The sequence below is a fragment of the Mizuhopecten yessoensis genome, unplaced genomic scaffold (assembly GCF_002113885.1).
Source record: "Mizuhopecten yessoensis strain PY_sf001 unplaced genomic scaffold, ASM211388v2 scaffold3627, whole genome shotgun sequence".
NCBI lineage: Eukaryota > Metazoa > Mollusca > Bivalvia > Pectinida > Pectinidae > Mizuhopecten > Mizuhopecten yessoensis.
Window position 1 is genome coordinate 832998 of NW_018405139.1, and position 25038 is coordinate 858035.

General features: G+C 35.3%; 1 protein-coding gene across 1 annotated transcript in view; it reads right to left on the bottom strand.

Annotated features, from left to right (window-relative positions):
- Positions 1–5684: 5684 nt before the first annotated feature.
- Positions 5685–25038, bottom strand: part of LOC110447854 (tyrosine-protein phosphatase non-receptor type 5-like) — a 116170-nt gene continuing 96816 nt past the window's right edge. Inside the window, exons 11-15 of the mRNA XM_021493803.1 lie at positions 16862–16999; positions 16374–16493; positions 15305–15471; positions 13993–14106; positions 5685–8621 (exon numbers count right to left, since the gene is read on the bottom strand). Coding sequence (XP_021349478.1) covers positions 8516–8621; positions 13993–14106; positions 15305–15471; positions 16374–16493; positions 16862–16999 — 645 coding nt within the window. The 3' untranslated portion in view covers positions 5685–8515. The remainder of the gene's footprint in view (positions 8622–13992; positions 14107–15304; positions 15472–16373; positions 16494–16861; positions 17000–25038) is intronic.

Below are 25038 nucleotides of genomic sequence, written 5' to 3' on the forward strand. Positions count from 1 at the left end.
TTTTTTTTCTCCTACTATACAAGTGAAGGGATTTAAACCAAATGCAGTCTGAAGCATGCTTAGGGAGAAAAGAATCAATTTTGTTTAAACTGAGGTGTGTGGATTCCCCTTCTTTGGGGCAGATTAGTGGGGCCCATTAGGGGAAATAGAGGAAAACATTAAAGATCCTTCTCCTTCTGTACCGTTGAAGGGATTTTAACCTAACCAAACTTGTTTTAGAGAATCTTTGGGCAAAGGGAATTGAATATTTATAAATGGAAGATGCAACTTTGTTACTTGTACTCCTTTGATAAGCCTGAATGGTACTCAGCAGGTTTTAAATTGAAAAATAAAATACCAGGTGACCTATTAAGGCCCCTGGGCCTCTTGTTTTTTAAATCGCTTACCTTTAAAACTTCATGAAGCAAGAGTTCATGTTTTAAATGTATTGGTCGAGTGGTTAACACTCTGGCCTTCCAAGCAGGCAGCCGGGGTTCGAACCTCGAAGTCGCCGTCCTCATGGAATATTAGAGAAAGTGTTTTTCTCCTGCCCACACAACTCCAACAACCCAGGTGGAGTATAAAATGGTCTGGGGTGGGTGTTGCGGTATCTGTGCTGTAGCATTCGAGTGAGGTGGCACTATAAATGATACCGTTGGAAGCACGGTCCCACAAAAAACAGAACACAATACATCTCCAGCACACACACAGAGAGATATTAGCCAGGTGGCATAGGACTAGTAGTTAGTGCCTGATAAGGCAGCTCCTGCGAATTCTTCAATATTGTATTGATAAATATATATGCTAATTGTATTGACTGTATAAAATTGTATATCTATGTACTGTACAGCGCTTTAGAGTGGCTTATGTTAGCTAGATAGGGCGCTATATCAAATGTTGTATATTATTATTATTATTATTATTAAGACTGTTTCTGGAGAAAAAGAAAATGTCAGAAAAAACATTTCATTGATTTAGCTGTTGACAGAGTCTTGACAATGAATGCAAGGCAATACAAATCTGGGTAGAGATTGTTAAACTCGTTGTGCTGCAGATGTTCAGGCAATATTAGTTGGTGTGATTTATTTGGTATTATTTTGTGACATCCGTATTGTATGAACTCATTGACCTCTAATGTATGGCTCAAATTATGGGATATATAAAGGATGGTATCAAATATCACCGACTTCCTAGATGTTATGTTTTCAGAATAAGATTCCTCAGTTTGATATTATGTTTTTAAGCGTAAAACAACACAAGTATGCTACCAGGAATAGCACCAGGATCAGGCCTTTCCCCTAAGGATTTAGTTTCTGATCTTAAGATTGAAATGATTGAGATTCCAACCCTATAAAATATACCAATATATACAGATCTGTACCATATTTGTTATTAAGAATCCTTGGGTCCAGGAACAGAGCCTAAAGTGGGGATGCAATGCGATGTTCAATATTTTGCCATATTTCCATAAATATCCAAATGAGCAATACAGTCCTTCAGAACCTCTTAACTTCAGTTCATTTACTTGTAAATGACAGCGGTCATGTTTAAGTTTCCACAGATTTCCAGAATAGTGATTTTTTTTAAAATCTGAATCAACCTTCTCAAGATAATCACTAAACAATTTACTCTCCTCTCAAATTTACATTAAAACCACTTCATTATTCAATAAATTGATCTTTAGGTGAACTTTGACAAGAGAGAAATACTTTGCGACCTAACAATTGAGGCATACTTGCATATCGCTTACCTCTTTTTATATATTTATTTGCTGATAGAAAAGAAGAACCTGTATGTTTCACCTGCTTCATATAATTGTTATGGCATGAAAATATCTCTCTGCTTGTGAGGTGGTAATTATACGTTATCAAGTGATCATTTTCATATCCTTCCCCAGACCACCTTATATATCATCAGCCACAGGGCTGACAGGTTGATAATGGGTAGAATATGAAAGGTGATTTGCTTTTTCTAAAGATTTGTAAAATAAGCTCATCTCATTATAAAGTTTATCAGAAAAATACACCCAAACACATTCTCAGATATTTCACTTTTTTTTTTTATTGCACATGAGCTCAAAATATCAACAAAACAAAAACAACATCTAAATGGATTAAAACTTAAGTAATAACCAGAATCTACCAATGAGGCAGGGTCCTATCACTGTGAACATCACGGCGTGGGAGGAGATGAGGTATCGTCACTTGACATAGCTGGGAAATAGGAGTACATTGTATAATATTAATTCTTAACTACTTGAAGTAAATAAGTAAGTAGAGAGTTTGTATAGTAAACACAGGGTATGATATGGCACCAAGTCCTTTTTCTTTTCTTAATACAAATATTTGTATAAACATCTTCAATGCAGGTTCATTACGTGAAACCATGGTCATTAAAAACAAAACACAAAAAAGTTGGGTGAAAATTTATACCTCTTCAGTCTTGGCATCATGATCATTACCAACAAAACAGAAAATATAAATGTTTTAATTGGATTTGGATTGAAATAGATAATCTTTCTAATCAAATTAAAATCAGTATTGTAAATTATGATATGTTAAATGTGGCAATATTTTGGTTCAATACATCAGCATATATTATAAAGTTTGTTATCTATGAAATTACTCTGTGCAAGTACGACAATTAAACATAATGAAGAATGTTCTTTGTTGTAAACTGGGTCGAGTTTTTACAAGCCTAATTTGATAACAACAACCTGACATTAAACTTTCGTAGGGAACCAAAACAATCTTCTTAATACAGCTAGCTATATAGTATGTAAATGTGATGAGTTTTTTTTTGAGGAAGTCTGGGTTTGAGTAATGAGGCCCTAATCTCTGATGTAAATCCTACTTGTGATGAGGAGTTTTGAGGAAGTCAGGGTTTGAGTAATGAGGCCCTAATCTCTGATGTAAATCCTACTTCGATTGCCGCAATATATGATAAATATTAGTAAATTAAACAGAAAATCAAAATGTATTATCCAGTCTGTCATGATTACTACAAAAAAAATCAGTAACCAAAATTTTCATTAATTTAAAAGTAAGTGTAATAGAAAAGTGATGAATTGACACACGAGAAACAAATCCCCAAATTTCACTCTAGGTATTGAATTGACACATGGAAATCATAAAATGCCAAATTTTCACTCAATTATTTCGTACAAGAAGAAAGTAAATTTTCAATGACTCTAAATCCTGTGGATTTGTAAAAGTTAAGTTTGAGGACTAAATTTGTCAAGTTGACAGTTGTGGTGGCTATGGTGATGATAAATGAAAACAACAAACAAGACTGGATTTATAGAACACTGTCACAATGTATCACAGGGGTTTGTGTGGATTTATATAACACTGTTACAATGTATCACAGGGGTTTGTGTGGATTTATAGAACACTGTCACAATGTATCACAGGGGTTTGTGTGGATTTATATAACATTGTCACAATGTATCACAAGGGTTTGCATTTGAAGGTTCAGTATTCATTTCTCGAAAACAAACTTCAGGTTGAAATTGAACAATAACAATATGTTAATTACAAAATATTACATATTGATGATAAATCTTTGGTTGGTTGCATCCGTCTCGACACATTTTCCATAGGGGTACGCAGCCTGCCAGTATAACCTTTTTTGGTCTTTTGATAGATTTATCTATTATTTTATCATAAATCTTCATTACTACAGAAATTCGTCCATGGTGCTAATACTATTGATGTAACAAAGTTCTTCTGTTTATGTGTTTCTCCTAGGTATTGACCTAGAGCTGAAGATGTTGAAAAATTGTACTAAAAATAAGCAAAAAAACTAAAAAGTGAAACTTGCCTCATCAGAGATGGATATTCTGTCATATCCAACATACAGCGGTAATTTCACATCTCAAAAAACTGACTCCAATGTGTCGGATTAGACAGGTTTCACTAAGTACTGCAGCTATTTCATCATAGAGGTAAATTTTTAATGCTTTGTTCGGTATACCCAGGTTTTTCTTGAGCTTATATTATTTGAACATTAAATTTTGTTAAAAGTCGCTCACTTCCCGATAAATGTCTTGAACAATTATTTGGACATGTTGAAAATACCAGGCCCCAGTTGCTGTAAGGTTGGTTTATTTCAACCACTGGTTAGTGAAAAAAAAAAAAATGTTGCCAAGAGGAAGCATCAGCTTTCAAAGCGAAATAAATCCTCAAACACATCAACCTTATTTGTCTCAGCAATTCAGAGCAGTGAAATGATATCACATGTTATTGATTTTGTACTATTCAAAGTTTAATATTTTCCCTAACCACTGGTTAACTTTTAACAAACCTTTGAGCAACTGAGGCCAGACTACTTCAGTGTAAATTGGTTGACTAGAGTTCAGTGGCTTTACAGCTACAATACACGTAATGAAGGAACATGTATTGACCAAAACAAATCCTTAGAATCTGTGCACAGTGTTAACACCCTATCCCACTTAAAGTAAAGGGTACCATTGTAGCCGGTATAATTCTATAAATTTCCACTTCAAAACTATTTGCGACTTGGAGTTGAATTTCCTTTATATAGAGCAGAGAAGAACCATAAAGAAATTAATTCAGACTTAGAGTCACTTCCCTTGGCAGATTCATGTTTTCATTTGATACTGTTCATCAACTCATTCACCCCTGAAATTTCATAATGGACTATTATACCAACCTTTGAATTGGAAAAGTTCAAATGTGTTTTCAGGGGTGAACGAGTTAAAGCACCGTTGGTTTTGTGACAAGGTGCTTGACCTATGTAACATAATTCTCAAATACATAATGTACTCAAATTTTGAAAAGAAGAAAAAACGTCATGTGGTGTTTTATATGGAATGCTGCAGTAGAAAATGACTTCAACTAATATTTGATACAAGCAACAATGGTGATAATGGTTTTTAACTGGATGGTACTTTTACTGATAAGATTTGTTCATTTTTGACATTGTAATTGACATTTAACTGACTATAGAAATTCTTACATATCTTTTTGTTACACCTGTCAAGCTGTTCAAAGAAAGCATTGTCAAATCTTAAAATAAATTAACATCTGAAAAAAATCTATCTACACCTTGCAAAAATAAGTGCACAACATCAACAATAAAAACATGTAGAAAATGATGTTTGGCCTAGTTTTTGTTAGTGGTTTAAAACAATTGTATTATCACAGTTTCTTACTTTTTCTGGGATTGCTCGACAGATTAAAATGATGTAAAATTTCAAAAATCAGATGAAAACCAAATTACTTAAGTGGGATAGTGGGGTAGAACATAGACATGGCGGTAAACAAGAATACATTTCATATTAGAACTTGTCATAATGCAAAAAGGAATCTTGAGGAATTCCAGATCAGAGATGAACACCCTGTAAATATAGGAGCATTTGCAAAAAACAATAACTCCGTCTTCAAATCATATTAACAACAAACAATGCTTTACGGCCATCATACTATCTATCTTATATATCCATGGGTCAATTTAGGTTTTGCAGCATCCCTTATCTGTTATATAGGTTTTATACAGGTATGGTGGGCTGATATCTGTCTGGATCCAAACAGTCACTATACTACCTTTAGGTGTCTGTATAAACATACCTGCTAACCCTCCCTATTAAGGAGGGAGACTCCAGATTTTGGACCCTTAAATATAGTGGTTTCAACCAGTGAATTTGCTAAACTGTTCCTATATTCTAAGATCTAAATGATTTTCATCTGAAAGAATTTTAAAGGGTTATTTTGTCTCTAGGGATTGTATTCACACATTTTATTTATGTTTTAATTTTAAGCACCCTTGTAAAGTTCCCCATTGTAGTGATTTCATTGTGATGAACCTGTATTAAGAGTCCACCTGTGTTAGGAGACCACCACTTTAACTTTCCATGAGTGGTCTAGCTCTCTTAATATAGGTTTGACTATTTGATTATTGATCAAGTTTTTCATATAAAAAAGGGAAAAATAAATAAATCATAAAATAGCTACTACATGTAATTTCAAGAGAGGAGTGTGATTAATAATAAAATACATAACTGCTACGCTTACATGAAACTGACTTCAGTGCAAAGGAAACCAAACTTCACCATGGGATGTTGATTAGAGGTACACTTAAGATTGATGTGATGATGGTACAAAACTTACATATCAAATGACAAACTTGTGAATTGAAACTAGTGGTCACATGATTGACATGTGACACAATGAATCACTTTATGTACAATACAAGGGCATGAATTGTGTATGAACAATGAAACACCAAACAACACTTGGCATCTCGGTGGTAAAAACAATTTATAATTCTGGCAGCAATGACCGACAATTGTCAATTGGTCATCACACAGGTGGACCACATGTCCCCATAGAATAATTTCTTCACTTTGCCTGTTTGACGCCCAACTGAATAAAGATTAAAATCTTGTGAAAAATTTCTTTGCTGAATGGCAAAGGTGAATTGAACTGGCTCCATTATCCCAATCAATAGTAAAACTTCAGACATTAATTTCCTTAAACTTGAATAGTTTATATGTCTCGACAACCATTTTTTTCTTGATAAATATCAATATTTATACTGCAGAAGTGTTACATTATATGCAGTATATTTTCCTGCTTTTAATTATATTGAAAACTATCAGTAAATTGTTTTGAAACAAAATTGGAAATTTCAAGTTAACTTCAAATCTAGGTTACAAGCTTTGTTTCTATGTATCGTTCAATTTGAAAAATAAATTAAAAAACAATAACATCAAATCAACAATTAATTGAGACCTGATGAAAATTTCCCAATTTCAGGCAATTTCAGACTGAAGTTGACTTTTGTTTGAGATATTTGGGGCTTGCTGGACTGCTACAATTAGTGATAATAACTAGTGGGTGTTGATAACATGGGTTCTTATAACTATCAATGATGAGAGTACGTCACAAGTATAGCTACACAATATTATAACACTGGGTCCACTATACTGGTAGTACCACAATACTGGTAGTACCACAATACACTCCAACACTTTCGGATCTTTGATGATAGATTTTTGTTTTTAATGAAGAAGATTCCATAAACAAACTGAACTGAATGTTTTGTTGTAACATTGTTGTAGAAAGATCTGTCTGGTTATTTGATGAAATATTCAATATTATAAAGAATTTCGTGATTCTGTTGCATGTGCAAATAACAAATTTAACACAATATGATATGAATCGCCCACAATACAACTTGTAGGCAAAAGAAAATTGACAAACATGAATGTCTGACAATGTTATACGTTAGAGCTTAGTCCAACCTCGAAAAAGCAATGATCTCTTGTGAATTTGTACTGTAACTTAATATACAGTACTCACTGTACGAAGTTTCTGCACAAAGTATGTTACCAGACAAATCACATATTTAGGGATGCATGATGACCTTAGGTCTTCCGAAAGTTTCCTGAATCTATGTGAATGACCTTGCATTGTTTGACCTTTGTGACCTTTGCGATCACAATTTAAATTTTACAGCTTGACCTTTGCAAGTGAGTGATCATGCACTGAACTGGACCTTCACAAGTGTGAGTGACCTGACATTGTCTGACCTTTCACAAGTTAAGTAAAACTTGCAATGTTGGGCCTCATATATATCCCATGATATTAACAAGATACATGTACTTTCTTTTGATTTCAGTCAAGCTGAAGTGTGACCATAGGTTACATGACACTGATCAATCAGTATACACATGAAAAAATCTACATCAATCGAGATTCTCTAGTTTGTGATGACAAGCAGAGTGAAAGGTTCATACAAGTACTCTATATTAATGACAAAATGTATCTGATAATTGTAAAAATATTCTCCTTTAAATACATGTAATAAATCACATTTCACTCAGATTTTATTTGAAGCTCGAGACCAATTCAGGGGAATTCCTATCTGTATTTGTAGTAGGAAGAATTCTCCACGCTGAACGAACTGAATCAGTAGAAAGCTTCAAACTTCAAAATCCAATTCTTTTTAAAGCTTTATGCTTTATAATCCAGTTGGGAAAAACTTCAACTCTCATAAACCTCCTCAGTAGAAAGCTACATGTTTTATACTCTGATTCAGAAGAAAGCTGCGAACTTCAAAATCCAAATCAGTAGAAGTGTCCCAATGTATAAATGGAATCAATAGGAAGCTTCACAATTCACATTCCGATTCAGGAAAAAGCTTCAAACTTCATAATCTGATTCAGCAGAAAGCTTCACACTTCATAATAATTATTGGTACTTTTATTATCCAAAACGTCATATTTCAAAATCCAATTCAGCAGACTATAAGCTTCACATTTGCTGTAAAAATATGAGCTTTATGATGTTTAGCACAGTAAGATATTTTAGGGGAAACTGTGTGAAGAAGCATTAACGCTTTTAACTGAATCATCTACATGATGAGGCTAAAGTCGACTTGACCACTGTTTGGTTTGAGTCCATTGTAGCAGGTCAATGGATCCGGCTGGTCAGCTTCAGTGTCCCACTGACTAGAGTCCCACTGACTATCACACATCCTTGCGATCAGTCCCTACAGTTTGCTGTTAGGGTCAGTCTCCCACTGCGTTCCCTATTGGTTCCTCTAACTGTTTCTCATACTCAAATAAAGCTTGATGTACAAAGTCATACTGTTCGTGTGTTTGAATCATACCACCCCTGTAAAACAACAAATAGGTGGATCAATTTCAGTATTACACCATTATTCTTATATAGAATGCCTGGAACAACAGGCACTGAACGTAAGCAAATATTTCCATTACAGGTGAACCTTTAACCTTAAAGCTCCAATTTGCTTGTAATGAGAATGCATAATTACTTAAAGACAGATGTGGTCTTACAAAAGAGTTCTCAAACTAGGCCTAAAACTGGTGACATGTTACTTTGTATTCTCCATCAACATTGAAAGTATTGAAGTTTACAAAAGATGCACAGAAAAGAAAATGTATCTATAAACCATACAAAGTAAAATGACATGTAACATGATTTGGTGAAACTACAAAAGGAAATATTTCATGTGAAATAATTCTATTATTTACAGTATCAAACACAAATTAAAGAACCACCCATTAAACAAAACAAATGTTACTTCAGGGAAATGAAAATTAATGTCCTCGTGAATAAATATAAAGGCGAATTGGTTTGAGCAAAATATAGGTCATCTAGAGAAACGGAATGAGATAATTAAACTCCATTACAGTTGAGACTTGATGTTAATGAGGTTGCATCAAGCCAGTGTTTTAGAGGACAGATTCTATTTTTTTCTGTCTAAACTGCTCCAGTATTTAATCAAGCTACTACACCTTCTGCGGGCAAAGGTGGCTGAGTCATCTACATTGAGAGAGGCAGTAAGATTGTTTACTTTGAATTTGGGTACATTGATTGTTTACTGGGAATGAGGTTGGCTAGATTATCTGCTTAAACAAGAGGCCCAATTGGCCTGCATCGCTCACCCGGTATTAATCTCACACTTGTAACCTTAAAAGTGATCTAAAATAAAGCTACATGCAAAATATCAGTATTTATGACTACAAGTCATTCAAAAGAATCTGTTAAAATATTTTGAAATAGTTTACCCTTGTGACCTTGAAAGTCGAAAAAGGTCATTACGTTTAAACAAACTTTATAGCTCTTCATCTCAGCATGCAAGCAGCAGCATTGCCAAATACCACTAATCAAGACCTTTTGTTTATTGAGGTAAGGTTATTTAAAGATTTATACATATTTGACAAAATGGGACCTTGAAAGTAAGTCAAGGTCATGGAAATGAAAAAGCTTGATAGCCCTTCATCCAAGCATGCTACTGGCCAGTAAGTCAAGGTCATGAAAATGAAAAAGCTTGATAGCCCTTCATCCAAGCATGCTACTGGCCAGATATCTGGTTTCTAGGCCTTATGGTTGTTCAGAAGAAATCATTTAATTTTTTTTTTAACCATATTTGACTCCTTTGACTCATTTTAACCTACTTGGTAGCCCTTTATCCAAGCATGTTATGGGCTAAATATCATCATCCTGAACCTTTTGGTTATTCAGAAGAAGTTGTTTAAAGATTTTAAACATATTTGACCAAATGTGACCTTGAATATAAGACAAAGTCATTCATTTTAACAAATTTGGTAGCACTTCATTCTAGCATGCTACTGGCTTTATATTAACATTCTGGGCATTATGGTTATTCAGAAGAAGTTGTAATTTAAGATTTTAAACATATTTGACCAAATGTGACCTTGAATATAAGACAAAGTCATTCATTTTAACAAATTTGGTAGCACTTCATTCTAGCATGCTACTGGCTTGATATCAACATTCTGGGCATTATGGTTATTCAGAAGAAGTTGTTTAAAGATTTTAAACATATTTGACCAAATGTGACCTTGAATATAAGACAAAGTCATTCATTTTAACAAATTTGGTAGCACTTCATTCTAGCATGCTACTGGCTTGATATCAACATTCTGGGCATTATGGTTATTCAGAAGAAGTTGTAATTAAAGATTTTAAACATATTCGACCAAATGTGACCTTGAATATAAGACAAAGTCATTCATTTTAACAAATTTGGTAGCACTTCATCCTGGCATGCTACTGGCTTGATATCAACATTCTGGGCATTATGGTTATTCAGAAGTTGTTTAAAAGATTTTAAACATATTTTACCTCTGTGACCTTGAATAATGGTCAAGGTCATTCATTTAAACAAACTTGGAAGCACTTCATCCTAGCATGCTACTTGCTAGATATCAACATTCTAGGCCTTTTGGTTATTCAAAAGAAGACATTTAAAGATTTAAACATTTGACCCCTGTGACCTTGAATATAAGTCAAGGTCATTGATATGAACAAACTTGGTAGCCTTTTATCCCAGCATGCTACTGGCCAAATATTATAACCCTGGGCCTTTTGGTTATTCAGAAGAAGTTGTTTGAAAGTTTTTTAAGATAATTGACCCCCGTGACCTTGAATATTAGTCAAGGTCATTCATTTGAACAAACTTAGTAGCCTTTCATGCCAGTATGTGATTGGCCAAATATTATCATCCTGGGCCTTCTGGTTATTCAAAAGAAGTTGCTTAAAGATTTTAACATATGTGACCCCTGCGACCTTGACAATGTGCGAAGGTTATTCATTTGAACAAACTTGGTAGTCCTTCCTCCCAGCATGCTACTGGCCAAATACCAACACCCTTATAATGCTTCTCAGTAATTGAGAAGAAGTTGTTTTAAGTAAAAAGTTGACACTGGACAGACGCCGCACCCTGGCATAAGCTCACTTGGCCCTTCAGCTAAAAAAGTATGACTGCATCATCTACTGGAAATGAGGTTGGCTAGATTATTTACTGAGAATGAAAGTAGCTTGATTATCTGCTGGAAATGAGGTTGGCTGGACTATCTACTGGGAATGAGGTTGGCTAGATTATTTACTGGAAATGAGAGCAGCTTGATTATCTGCTGGGAATGAGGTTGGCTGGATTATCTGCTAGGAATGAATGTGTTTGGATTATCTACTGGGAATGAGAGTAGCTTAATCATCTGCTGGTAATGAGGTTGGCTAGATTATCTACTGGGAATGAGGTTGGCTAGATTATCTACTAGTAATGAGGTTGGCTGGATTATCTACTGGGGATGAAGGTGTTTGGATTATCTACTGGGAATGAGAGTAGCTTAATCATCTGCTGGTAATGAGGTTGGCTGGACTATCTGCTAGGAATGAAGGTGTTTGGATTATCTACTGGTAATGAGGTTGGCTGGATTATCTACTTGGAATGAAGGTGTTTGGATTATCTGCTGGTAATGAGGTTGGCTAGATTATCTACTGGGAATGAGGTTGGCTAGATTATCTACTGGTAATGAGGTTGGCTGGATTATCTACAGGGGATGAAGGTGTTTGGATTATCTAGTGGGAATGAGAGTAGCTTGATCATCTGATGGTAATGAGGTTGGCTGGACTATCTGCTAGGAATGAAGGTGTTTGGATTATCTACTGGGAATGAGGTTGGCTGGATTATCTACTGGGAATGAGGTTGGCTAGATTATCTATTGGAAATGAAGGTGATTGGATAATCTACTGGGAATGAGAGTAGCAAGATTGTCTTCTGTGAATGAAGGTGGTTTGATAATCTACTTGAGACAAAGAGGCTGAATTTTCTACTGTGTATATGGACAGTTGGTTTGTTTACTGGGAATGAAGGTGTTTGGATTATCTACTGGGAATGAGAGTAGCTTGATCATCTGATGGTAATGAGGTTGGCTAGATTATCTACTGGCGATGAAGGTGTTTGGATTATCTAGTGGGAATGAGAGTAGCTTGATTATCTGCTGGGAATGAGGTTGGCTGGACTATCTACTGGGAATGAGGTGGGCTAGATTATCTACTGGGAATGAGGGGGGTTGGATTATCTACTGGGAATGAGGTTGGCTGGACTATCTGCTAGGAATGAAGGTGTTTGGATTATCTACTTGGAATGACAGCAGCAAGATTGTCTTCTGTGAATGAAGGTAGTTTGATATGTATATGGACAGTTGGTTTGTTTACTGGGAAAGAGGTTGGCTAGATTATCTACTGGGAATGAGGTTGGCTAGATTATCTACTGGTAATGAGGTTGGCTAGATTATCTACTTGGAATGAAGGTGTTTGGATTATCTACTGGGAATGAGAGTAGCTTGATCATCTGCTGGTAATGAGGTTGGCTAGATTATCTACTGGGAATGAGGTGGGCTAGATTATCTACTGGCGATGAAGGTGTTTGGATTATCTACTGGGAATGAGAGTAGCTTAATCATCTGCTGGTAATGAGGTTGGCTGGACTATCTACTGGGAATAAAGGTGTTTGGATTATATACTGGGAATGAGAGTAGCTTGATCATCTGCTGGTAATGAGGTTGGCTGGATTATCTGCTAGGAATGAAGGTGTTTGGATTATCTACTTGGAATGAGAGCAGCAAGATTGTCTTCTGTGAATGAAGGTAGTTTGATAATCTACTTGAGACAAAGAGGCTGGATTATCTACTGTGTATATGGACAGCTGGTTTGTTTACTGGGAAAGAGGTTGGCTAGATTATCTACTGGGAATGAGGTTGGCTAGATTATCTACTGGGAATGAAGGTGTTTGGATTATCTACTGGGAATGAGAGTAGCTTGATCATCTGCTGGTAATGAGGTTGGCTAGATTATCTACTGGGAATGAGGTTGGCTAGATTATCTACTGGTAATGAGGTTGGCTGGATTATCTACTGGGGATGAAGGTGTTTGGATTATCTACTGGGAATGAGAGTAGCTTGATCATCTGCTGGTAATGAGGTTGCCTGGACTATCTGCTAGGAATGAAGGTGTTTGGATTATCTACTGGGAATGAGGTTTGCTGGATTATCTCCTGGGAATGAGGTTGGCTAGATTATCTACTGGGAATGAGGTTGGCTAGATTATCTACTGGGAATGAAGGTGATTTGATTATCTACTGGGAATAAGAGTAGCTTGATCATCTGCTGGGAATGAGGTTGGCTAGATTATCTACTGGGAATGAGGTTGGCTAGATTATCTACTGGGAATGAAGGTGATTGGATAATCTACTGGGAATGAGAGTAGCAAGATTGTCTTCTGTGAATGAAGGTGGTTTGATAATCTACTTGAGACAAAGAGGCTGGAATTTCTACTGTGTATATGGACAGTTGGTTTGTTTACTGGGAAAGAGGGTGGAATTAGATTACCTACTTGAGATGATAAGGCTGAATTATCTACTGGGAACAAAGAAGGCTGGATTATCTATTGTAAATTAAGATTAGCTACAGGGAATGTTGGTGGCTGGATTAGCTTTTTGTGATGACGGAAGCTATATTATCTACTAGGAGCTAGATTAAGGCTGTATTATCTACTAGATGCAAGATTAAGGCTGTATTATCTACTAGGAGTAAGGTAGGTTGGATTATTTACTGGGAGCAAGGGTGGCTGGATTATCATAGATTCATATGAAAAGTCTGCTTAGAACTATTCGTCCTTTGAAGTGGATGGAAGATTAAAATATGACCAAGCTTACCTGTCTATCCTCATTGTGCATACAGTACCGAGAGTATCTACCGAGTGTTCCTCTCGTAACTGTCTTATCCCAATACTTATACCAATAAAACAACCAGTCCTCCCTATACCAGCACTGAAATATTAATATACACACAGGCTTTAAACAAGCACTGAGATATTAATATACATACAGGCTTTAAACAAGCACTGAAACATTAATATACACACAGGCTTTAAACAAGCACTGAGATATTAATACACATACAGGCTTTAAACAAGCACTGAAACATCAATATACACACAGGCTTTAAACAAGCACTGAGATATTAATATACATACAGGCTTTAAACAAGCACTGATACTTTAATATACACAAAGGCTTTAAACAAGCACTGAAACATTAATATACACACAGGCTTTAAACAAGCACTGATACATTAATATACACACAGGCTTTAAACAAGCACTAAGATATTAATATACATACAGGCTTTAAACAAGCACTCATACACTAATATACATACAGGCTTTAAACAAGCACTGATACATTAATATACACACAGGCTTTAAACAAGCACTGAAACATCAATATACACACAGGCTTTAAACAAGCACTGATACATTAATATATACACACAGGCTTTAAACAAGCACTGAAACATCAATATACACACAGGCTTTAAACAAGCACTGATACATTAATATACACACAGGCTCTAAACAAGCACTGAAACATTAATATACATACAGGATTTAAACAAGCACTGAAACATTAATATACATACAGGATTTAAACAAGCACTGAAACATTAATATACATACAGGATTTAAACAAGCACTGAAACATTAATATACATACAGGATTTAAACAAGCACTGAAACATTAATATACATACAGGCTTTAAACAAGCACTGATACTTTAATATACACAAAGGCTTTAAACAAGCACTGAAACATTAATATACACACAGGCTTTAAACAAGCACATATATACATAACTTTTATACAATTAAATTTTGAACACAATGGCGATTTCCTGAATTCAGTGTCTTTCAAAATACCTCGATTTCCTGAATTTAGTGTCTTTCAAAACATCTTCTCCTTATTTTATTGCACAAAACAATTATAATATTTCCAAGGGTTGAACATAACTAAACAATATCTTTACAAAATATTATCATTATTATTAAAAACAAAAAATGGTTAAAGCTCAGACACTAGACTATTTCGTCTTTATTGCAATTTACAAAGACTGGTTCCTGAGTTTTGCAATAATTCCAGGTCCATCTTTATGTATACACTGATCATGACTGGTTCCGTGTTGTCTTACCTGCAGTGTACAATGACTGGCCCTCTTGTTCGGATACCGTCGTGATGGTGACGGCGTTGTTCTACCTCTTTTATGAGTTCTAGGAGCATGGTGGGTGACGTAGGAGGCTTGTGGTCAGGCCAAGCGGTGTACCAGTAGTGGAGGACATGTTGAATCTCCCCATTACTCTGTCACATAAAAACAACGCAAATCAATACGGAGTTAAGGATACACATAACTAGAGTTCTGTTACCTATATAACTATATCCTTCCCAAAAGAGTTCTGTTACCTATATAACTATATCCTTCCCAAAAGAGTTCAATAGTAAGGACCAAGCAAAAATATTCAAGGTGTTTTGGTAAAAAAGAGGTATAACAGATTAAGAGCAGAGGTATTTCAAGGAAAAGTTGTGCGTGTTGGCTGATTGAGGAGAGGTATATCTCTCGTGTCGTCTATAGAAAAACACCTGGAAGAGTTGGAGTCCTTACCATGAGGTGTCTGAGTTAAGAGGATGTGTGTCTTACATGGAGCAAGAGGTGTCTGTGGCAAGAGAGGTTGTGTCTTAACCCCTTAAGTACTGGTACCTCAGGAAGGAGGGGACAGATCTAACACTTAGGATTAGGTGTCTTACTTTCTCAAAGGAGGATCTCGGGGAGGAATAATAGAATCCATCCCTGATGTGAGGTATGGATAAGGTTATTCAAAGCTGAGGGTCTTTTGCTCAATATTTAATCCCGAGGGTTTGAATAACTTTATCCTTACCTCACATCAGGGATGGATTCCATTTCTTGCTTATTACCTAAAACCTGTTAAAACAGCTGCTCTTCCAGTAAAGTTGTAAACTGTCCACACATTTCTCATTTGCATATGAAGCCCGGATGGCTATTGTTAGTGATGTCAATGAACCTGACTGACCCTAAAACGTCATAAAATGACGTTGTGAACAATAGTGTGACCCCAAAAGGTCACTGTAATTCCCCTGCCAATCTGCGCATGTAAGCGATCTAGACCCGTGGGTCGGATAGAATTTTCCAGCACCGCCGGAAATGCAGATATCTCGGTCTAGTATGCAAGAAGGTTGTGTCTTACCCGGAGGAGGAGGTGTCTAAGGGAGTAGCCGTGCCGAGCCACCACTCTGTCCACTTTTACATCTATGTCCCCAAATGTGGCCGATGAGTTGTCCTCTGGTAGGTAATTTTCACATTTGGGCTAAAACATGGAAACACTCACATTACAGACTCTTCACACACAAATGATATATTAGCTCATAGATATTTAAGTTATTTGTCATTCAGGTCTATGCATTAAAATTTAATTCTAAAATAATGAATCAAACCATTCTGCAATTAAACTTGTGTATAAACTAAACTACTATAGATATAATACTTTTGTATTCATAACTCATCAAAATGGTCAAATTCAAACTTTGCAAATTAAGGATCCTCGTGCTACTGCAGAAAACTTTAAGTAAGTATTGCAAGCTGAGCTAAAAACCTCAGTGCAGTGGGACAGGGATCCTTAAGAGACTTAACCATCCTTATTCCATACATTTTGAGAGCACATGCATTGATACTTACTCGTCCTTTTTCCTTGAGTTTTGTGATCATGACAATAATGGGGGCCTTCTCTGCCCATACCATCCGCCAAAAGTCCACTATTGTGTGGGACATTGGTCCTTGGGTAGCGACATAGGCGTGGGGCTCTCCGTCATATCCCTGTATAATGACAAACAAAATGTATATGATGGTTGTTTACATTTCCCTTTTGGCTCAATTTGGAATCGAAGGTATATGACATAAACCAGTATTTTAAATTTTTGTATACCCGCCTTTTTGCAAATATGGAAGGGAAAACTTGCATTCACAGTTCTTGAAAAGAATGTTTTTTATTTGTATAAAATATGACTTTTTGGCCTTTATAGAGCCCTGCAAGGTTACAAGGGCTGAAACCCAACATTTTAACAACCTCAGACCACCATCATATTAATTGCAATGCCCCAGCCATGTTGGTGTGGAGAATAAATGTCAAAGGACAACAATGAACGACAAAAGGACACACCAGGAGATATAACAAAGACTGTCGCCCAAGAGCCATCTTGTTCTGATAATTCTCAAAAATACACAAGTACAACCAAGGATCACCGGGAAGAGACAAGAGCTGCGTAGGGATGGATAACAACAGACGGACCATGGACAAAAGGAGAACAACTCACATCTGATAATGAGAGATATGTACATCTAAGCTTTCCCACATTTACCAGAATAATCATGGAAGTAATGTTGTCAATGTATACTAACACATCTCCAAGAAAAATAGCATTGCTCAACAACATTAGCATACTCCTGGTAATTACATTCGACCTCCAATGAAATCAAATAAATATACCTCGGAGAAACAATTAATGAGATCAGTTACAAAATGTGATTTATGAGGTTTTTGTTGGCCCGATGTATCTACAATATGTTGGTCTTATTTCTGTAATATGGGCCTTATAGTTCAACCTATAATCAACTTCTGGAAATAAATTTCCAACAATGTGCATCTACTCCATGTCTTAATAAAATCCTAGTTTCCCCTGAAGCATCGTCTTCAACACAATACTGGCAAAGATAATCAATGGCCGCTCCTTTAAGATTAATGGAAATGTTTGGACAACTTTCTCCGATGTTCTTATTTACTTTCTTAGTTTTCTAGATTCAAGGCCAAATAACTTAATAAGCTCCTTTTGAAACAGGTGTGGCCGGTACACAATTCCCCTTATGGTTTTAAGGATGATCACCTTAACACTAACACTACTTACCAGAAAACACAAATTTCTCTCAAGCAAATTACAGCTGTCAGTAATGCCGAGCATTGGACAAATTAAAGGCATATCATTCGGAGTGTTTAAGTCTGATTTCATTATTATACAAAGATATAGGTATCAAATATTTTTCGGGAGTGTATTACGAATCAATTGCCACCCTCATAATTTGAAACAGAAAAAAATTGACACTTTATCTTGTTTGAATTATTTTCTAGTAAATTTTCTCTATTATCTTAATAGTCCATTTTCCTATTTTTCGTTTGTTTAAAGAATGTATATGATTAAAATGACTAATCTCTATAGGAAAATTTTGGAATGGATTTTTTTTGTCAGATTTTAGGGTTCAGATTTCTATTGTTTAAATGAAACTGAGAAGAAATGTTCGAAATCTCAGTTGGATATTGGATATTGGACAGAAATAGGTGAAAAAACCCTGATATTCAACCAATTATGATTTTATGGCTTAGAGCAAAATATGACTTTTCTGCACACTTGACTTAACTGACACACTGATATATTTGACCAATTATTCACTTCTTGCTTGATGTCTGCAGTAGACAAGGTTAATTGAAAGTTAGATGCAATTGGAAAGGTGCCGAGAACTGAAGGTAGGGGTATATCTGGACAAAAATGGGCGCGGACAGCTGGACTATAACTGATCCAAATACCAAATGGTGATTTCTTTATAATTCCATCTAAAAAATGTATGTCATGTCTGCAAGTAGTATGATTACACTACAAGTGGTATGGTTACACTACAAGTGGTATTATTACACTACAAGTGGTATGGTTACACTACAAGTGGTATGGCTACCCTACAAGTGGTATGATATAACACTGTAGGTGGTATGATTACACTGCAAGTGGTATGATTACACTGCAAGTAGTATGATTACACTGTAAGTGGTATGATTACACTACAAGTGGTATTATTACACTGTAAGTGGTATGATAACACTGCAAGTGGTATTATTACACTGAAAGTGGTATGATTACTTTGCAAGTGGTATGATTACACTGTAAGTGGTATGATATAACACTGTAGGTGGTATGATTACACTGCAAGTGGTATGATTACACTGTAAGTGGTATGATTACACTGCAAGTGGTATGATTACACTGCAAGTGGTATGATAACACTGCAAGTGGTATTATTACACTACAAATGGTATGGTTACACTACAAATGGTATGGTTACACTACAAGTGGTATGGTTACACTGCAAGTGGTATGATTACACTGCATGTATTATTATTACACTGCAAGCGGTATTATTATAAGTGGTATGGTAACACTACAAGTAGTATTATTACACTGCAAGTGGCATGATTACACTGTAAGTGGTATGATTACACTGCAAGTGGTATGATTACACTGCAAGTAGTATTATTACACTGTAAGTGGTATGATTACACTCCAAGTAGTATTATTACACTGCAAGTGGCATGATTACACTATAAGTGGTATGATTACACTGCAAGTAGTATTAGTACACTGTAAGTGGTATGATTACACTGCAAGTGTTATGATTACACTGCAAGTGGTATGATTACACTACAAGTGGTATTATTACATTGCAAGTGGTATGATTACACTACAAGTGGTATTATTACACTGTAAGTGGTATGATTACACTGCAAGTGGTATTATTACAATACAAGTGGTATTATTACAATGTAAGTGGTATGATTACACTGCAAGTGGTATGATTACACTGCAAGTGGTATGGTTACACTGTAAGTGGTATGATTACACTGCAAGTAGTATTATTACACTACAAGTGGTATGATGTAACACTGTAGGTGGTATGATTACACTGAGTTCCAACCAACAGTAAAATGGAGGAAGCTTAATCACTTGATCTGTAGAATAGTAAGTCTGTTTACAGCTAGGTTTAATACCTGTTACAGGACCAAAAACAATGTGTTCTCAGCTCAATATTCAAATTATTAATTTGCTTTCCTTTTCTAGTTCTCAGCTCTAATCAATATTCAAATTATTAATTTTCTTTCCTTTTTTTACTTCTTTTCAAGTTTCCATTCCCATAAATAAATAAATATAAGTCGACTTTGACATGTAAATATATAATTAAAATTTCACTTTTTTCACTTTTAATTTCCATTAAAAAATCAAAAATCAAATATAGCGTACTTGTTACAATTCTCACAAGTATTTAAATAATCTCCAACGAAGTTTGATCTGCTCTCCTGCAGTTGTTTATCAAATCCTGAAGCCCAGGAGACCTTCATCAGTTGTTTATCAAATCCTGAAGCCCAGGAGACCTTCAGGTAGCAGAATACAGTAGAAATGGCCAGACTCTGATAAACAAGGCACATGTCGAGGAAATGTAAACACAGCGGATTTACCCTACACAACACATGTATACATGTATATATATTTGTAAACTGCATTACATTTACAATACATATAAAGTACTGAGAAGTGTATAAACCTCTTTTTTCTATGTATGTCACTTGTGTGAAAACCATGGTTACCACATCAAAAATTACCAAAAAATGCCAAAAATTGCTATTTTTAACCCAAAATTTGACCCCCACAACTAGTATTTTTTTTCCTAAGCTCTGTTTGAAATTAAAGATTACCTACCTGGTTGCAGAATTATCTGGGTCCCAGTAAAGTTGTAAAACTTGATTTTTTGCAATTTTGCGTCGTGTGCTGTTGTCAAAATTTTACTTCCTGTAAAGCTAGCTTTTCATGTGTACGCACCCTTTCGGATTATGGCCAAAATTTTATTCTCGAACCAAAAAAATCTTCTTTCTTTTTAACAAATGTGAAGCTCACATAGCCCACTTCATCATGCTTATACCAATTTTAGTACAGTTTTATTTTTATATTTTTTTTACATTTCATTATACAGGAGTTAGCCATTTAACAAAAATATCACCCATGGCCACAACCCTCTACTGTACACTGCTACCTCATCAGTTGATGATTAAGTGGTTGTAATGTATGTACATGTAGATTGACGTTAAACAGTCCTTTCTGGATTTCCTTATGTCTTCTATCATTGATTCTATTTAGATTTAAGGCTTCCCTGTATCACACCTCATTATATTTAAATAATATGCAAATACAGAAGGTCTCTGCTTTTGGTCGGGGAAATAAGACATGTAGCTTAGTAATTATAAAAATATCTGTAAGACAAGAATGCCCCTTTAATTATACCCCTGAAGCTGGTAGACTAATGACAATGAATCTGTTGACAAAATTGATCTATAAATAGCATATATCTGACCTTTACATAAACTTGGATGAAAATCTGTAAACAAATTACAATAGAGTTACAACTTATAAAATTGGACTCATGACGGGAAAGGATCGTAGAAATTTTGATGCAGTTAATTAGCATCAATTTTGTTATATATTGTCATAATCTTGACATAGTTTCAAAACTCTTCAACTTTGAATGACCTTGTGAATTTCACCTATAATATTTACTTACACTACAGCCTCCATTTAGTTCACATTTAGCTACCTGGTAAGCATCTTTTGGTCTACATATACAACCTTATGACATGTGTTGATTATCAGGTATTTTGTTTTTAATTTTAATTTTAATAAGAGAAACTGATGTAACCTGATGCAAAATGTTAACATTTGTTATAAATAATGAATGTCAGTATATTTAGAACTATCAGCGACAATCGGAGAGAGAACCATCAAACACAATCACAAAAGCCATCAAACGTGAACACTGAATCAACCTTAGATCACTGAATATGATAGACATGATCAATCGAGCAATTAGGAAAAGCAAAATGATACAACAACTACCATTCCCATCACTCTGTCCACCACTATAAAGACAGACCTGAGACTAACGCAATTTAGGCTATATATGCTACCTTACAAATTATATACCTGTGATTTGCATATGAGTCAGAATTACATGCCTTGTTGGTTTTATATTTACTTTGAAGTGTGGAGCTCTTTTTAAAAGGAGGTTCATGTCACATTAAGATTGTATGCATCCTTAAGAAAAGACTGAATTTCAGGCCACAAGGAGGATGACATACAGACCAAAAAGGGGTGGTTGTACTATCACATCAGTCTAAAGCTATGCAATGCCACAACTTCCAGACATGATACAGAAAGATTCTATAAACAATATTCCTAAAATTCCAAATTTCCATTTACAACTGCAAAATCAAACTGGAACATCTTGCCAAATGTCCATGAAATGGTTTTAGTCTGCTATAGCACCACATTAAATGTAGAAAATAAATCACTGAGGAAATAGACTTGGATGTATGGGGGTAGATCACACAACAGCTAGGTAAATATGCCTACATCATCGTGCACTGAAGCAGATAAAGCATTATCGCCCTGATTGAACCTGATGATATGTTGCTTTGAATTACAGCAAACAGCCAGAGATGAAGTCCATAGGGCTTGAGAACAAAGCAAATGGCCAATAATGTTAACAGATTAAAAATGAAAGAGAGAGAATTGAAAGTTTTTATTTTCCATTTATCAAATCAATGAGAATGTCTATTTTACGTTGATCATTTCCCTGTCTAGTGAGATTTCCTTATGACGCAGAGCCAGGGCTATTATACGCAGCATAGAACAAGAGGCACAATGGGCCTACATCGTCGTCCTGCTATAAATCTGCAGTTTTAAGCTTAAAACTGGACAAAGATTCAATATATTAAAATAGCCTCAATAAACCTACAGGCTAAATATCCTTATCTATGACTTTTTGTCATTCAAAAACAACCTGTTAAGAGATTTTAACCCCGGTGACCTTGAAAGTCTAACAAGGTCATTCAGTTGAACAAACTTGGTCATCCATCAAACTGGGCTCCATTCCAGGAAGATACCAGCAAATTTTTATAATTTCATGCCTTTCTGTTTTTTAAAAGAAATTGTTAATAGTTTCTGACCCATATGACCTTGAAATTAAGTTGAGGTCATTTTCGTTCGATCAATTTGTTGGGCTCCATCCCAGGAGCTACCACGCAATTATTGATATTATATGCCTTTCAGTTCTTCAGAAGAAGTTTATTTGAAGTTTTAGACATGTTTCACCCCTTAAAAGTAGATCAAGGTCATTTTCGTTTGCAAACTGTGTGGGGCTTAATCCAAGGAAGCTATACCAGTCAAATAACATGACTCTAGGCCTGTCCATTCTTCAGAAGAGTTTTTTAAAGGACAAATTGATGGACATTTACAGTCAGACAGATGATGCATGCCATGCCACAGCACAAGCTCACTAGCCCTCGGGCAGTCAACTGGTCCACTCATATCCTGACCGGTTATTTAAAGAAATGTGCCATTGCTACCCTATGAAAGAACATAGGGATATCCTTACGATATCTGTAAACAAATTAGTGTTAAGCCTTGATTTGAATGTCGCTCAATCATATAGCCAGGAATATTTGTCCTAAATTTGGAAGCTAGCTGATACAAATTGGGCAATAATGTTCCAGTCAAATAAACCCATTCCCAAGTACAGCTGACCTTTTAGATTGTTAATTAACAAACAGGAGTTGTCCTTCTTTCATAGTTTAACAAAACTCCTGTTTGTTAATTAACAATCTAAAGGGGTCAGCTGTACTTGGGAATGGGTTTACTTGACTGGAACATTATTGCCCAATTTGTAACAGCTTCCAAATTTAGGACAAATATTCCTGGCTATACTGTTGAGCGACATTCAAATCAAGACTTAATACTAATTTGTCTACAGATATCGTAAGGATATCCCTATGATTAAATTATTAGCATCATTTCCTGTCCAGTGTTTGCCAATTAGGGAAGACAGAATTAAATAGCTGTATATTAGACAGCAGTAACTGGACTAAACAGTCTCCTGCTTCACAATTAGTATCATTTGGAATGTCTTGTAGATGGAACTAATTACTGTGGAAGGATCGCTGCTCTAATGGGTGTGATTTGGCTAATTATACAGAAACTGATCCAGATGTGTTCAGTTTTCGTATTATACAGTAAAGATTCTGCTGCAATCTGAACATGTCTCCCAATGAATTGCTTCTCTGTCGACTTTAAATTTTTATGGTCATAAACGACACTATTTCATAGGTCTGTGGTTGAATTTGATTTAAAAAAAAATATCATTCATAAATTAAAACCAGATCAATACCAATATCTGATCTAAAATGAACTTTAAAGTGAAAGGAGGAAATATATCATAGTTAACAAGTAACGACATTTTTTCTTCTATTAAAAATGTAAGTATGAACTCAATTACTTTGAAAATTATGTACCAAGCAAACCAGATTCGTTTTAATCGAACCGGTACCAGGCCAGAAGAATTCCACTGCACTAGCCGTGAACTTAGAGTAAGAAAGATTAAGATGTTTCAGTCAACGACAGGAAATAATGACCACTGACCAGTGGACCCCCTGCTCAATGCTGAGGAGATAGATTTAGAAGTTACTGAGGAGGAATAACTTTGGGGTTTCAGTTACGGTCTAATAGGTCAGCCAGTAACTAATAGGTCAGCCAGTAACTAAAAGGTCAGCCAGACACACAAGGACGGTACACTGTAACTTAAAGCCGCTGTGCAAAGCATGAGGTAGATACAAGACAATACATTCTTCAAAACCAGCAAATTTCTTATATTCAATCTTACATACTACTCTGAATTAAAACATCAGACAAAGTTCTCAATACTTATATTTGAATGTTATACTCTAAATTTCTCATATACAAATTAAATAATTTTCATCGTCTTTAACCCAGCACATTTCTCGCATTCGATTACATATATTGAGAATATTAATGTTATACAGCAAATTTCCTATCTGCATGCTTAAATATCATATCCTTAACCCAGCTGGAAATCCAAACATANAAAACCAAAAATGAAAAAAAAAAAAAAAAAAAAAAATGAATTAATTATAACTGCAGTAATTATAAAATGGGCTGTTATGATTAAAATACTTTAAAAACAGCTCTTTTAAT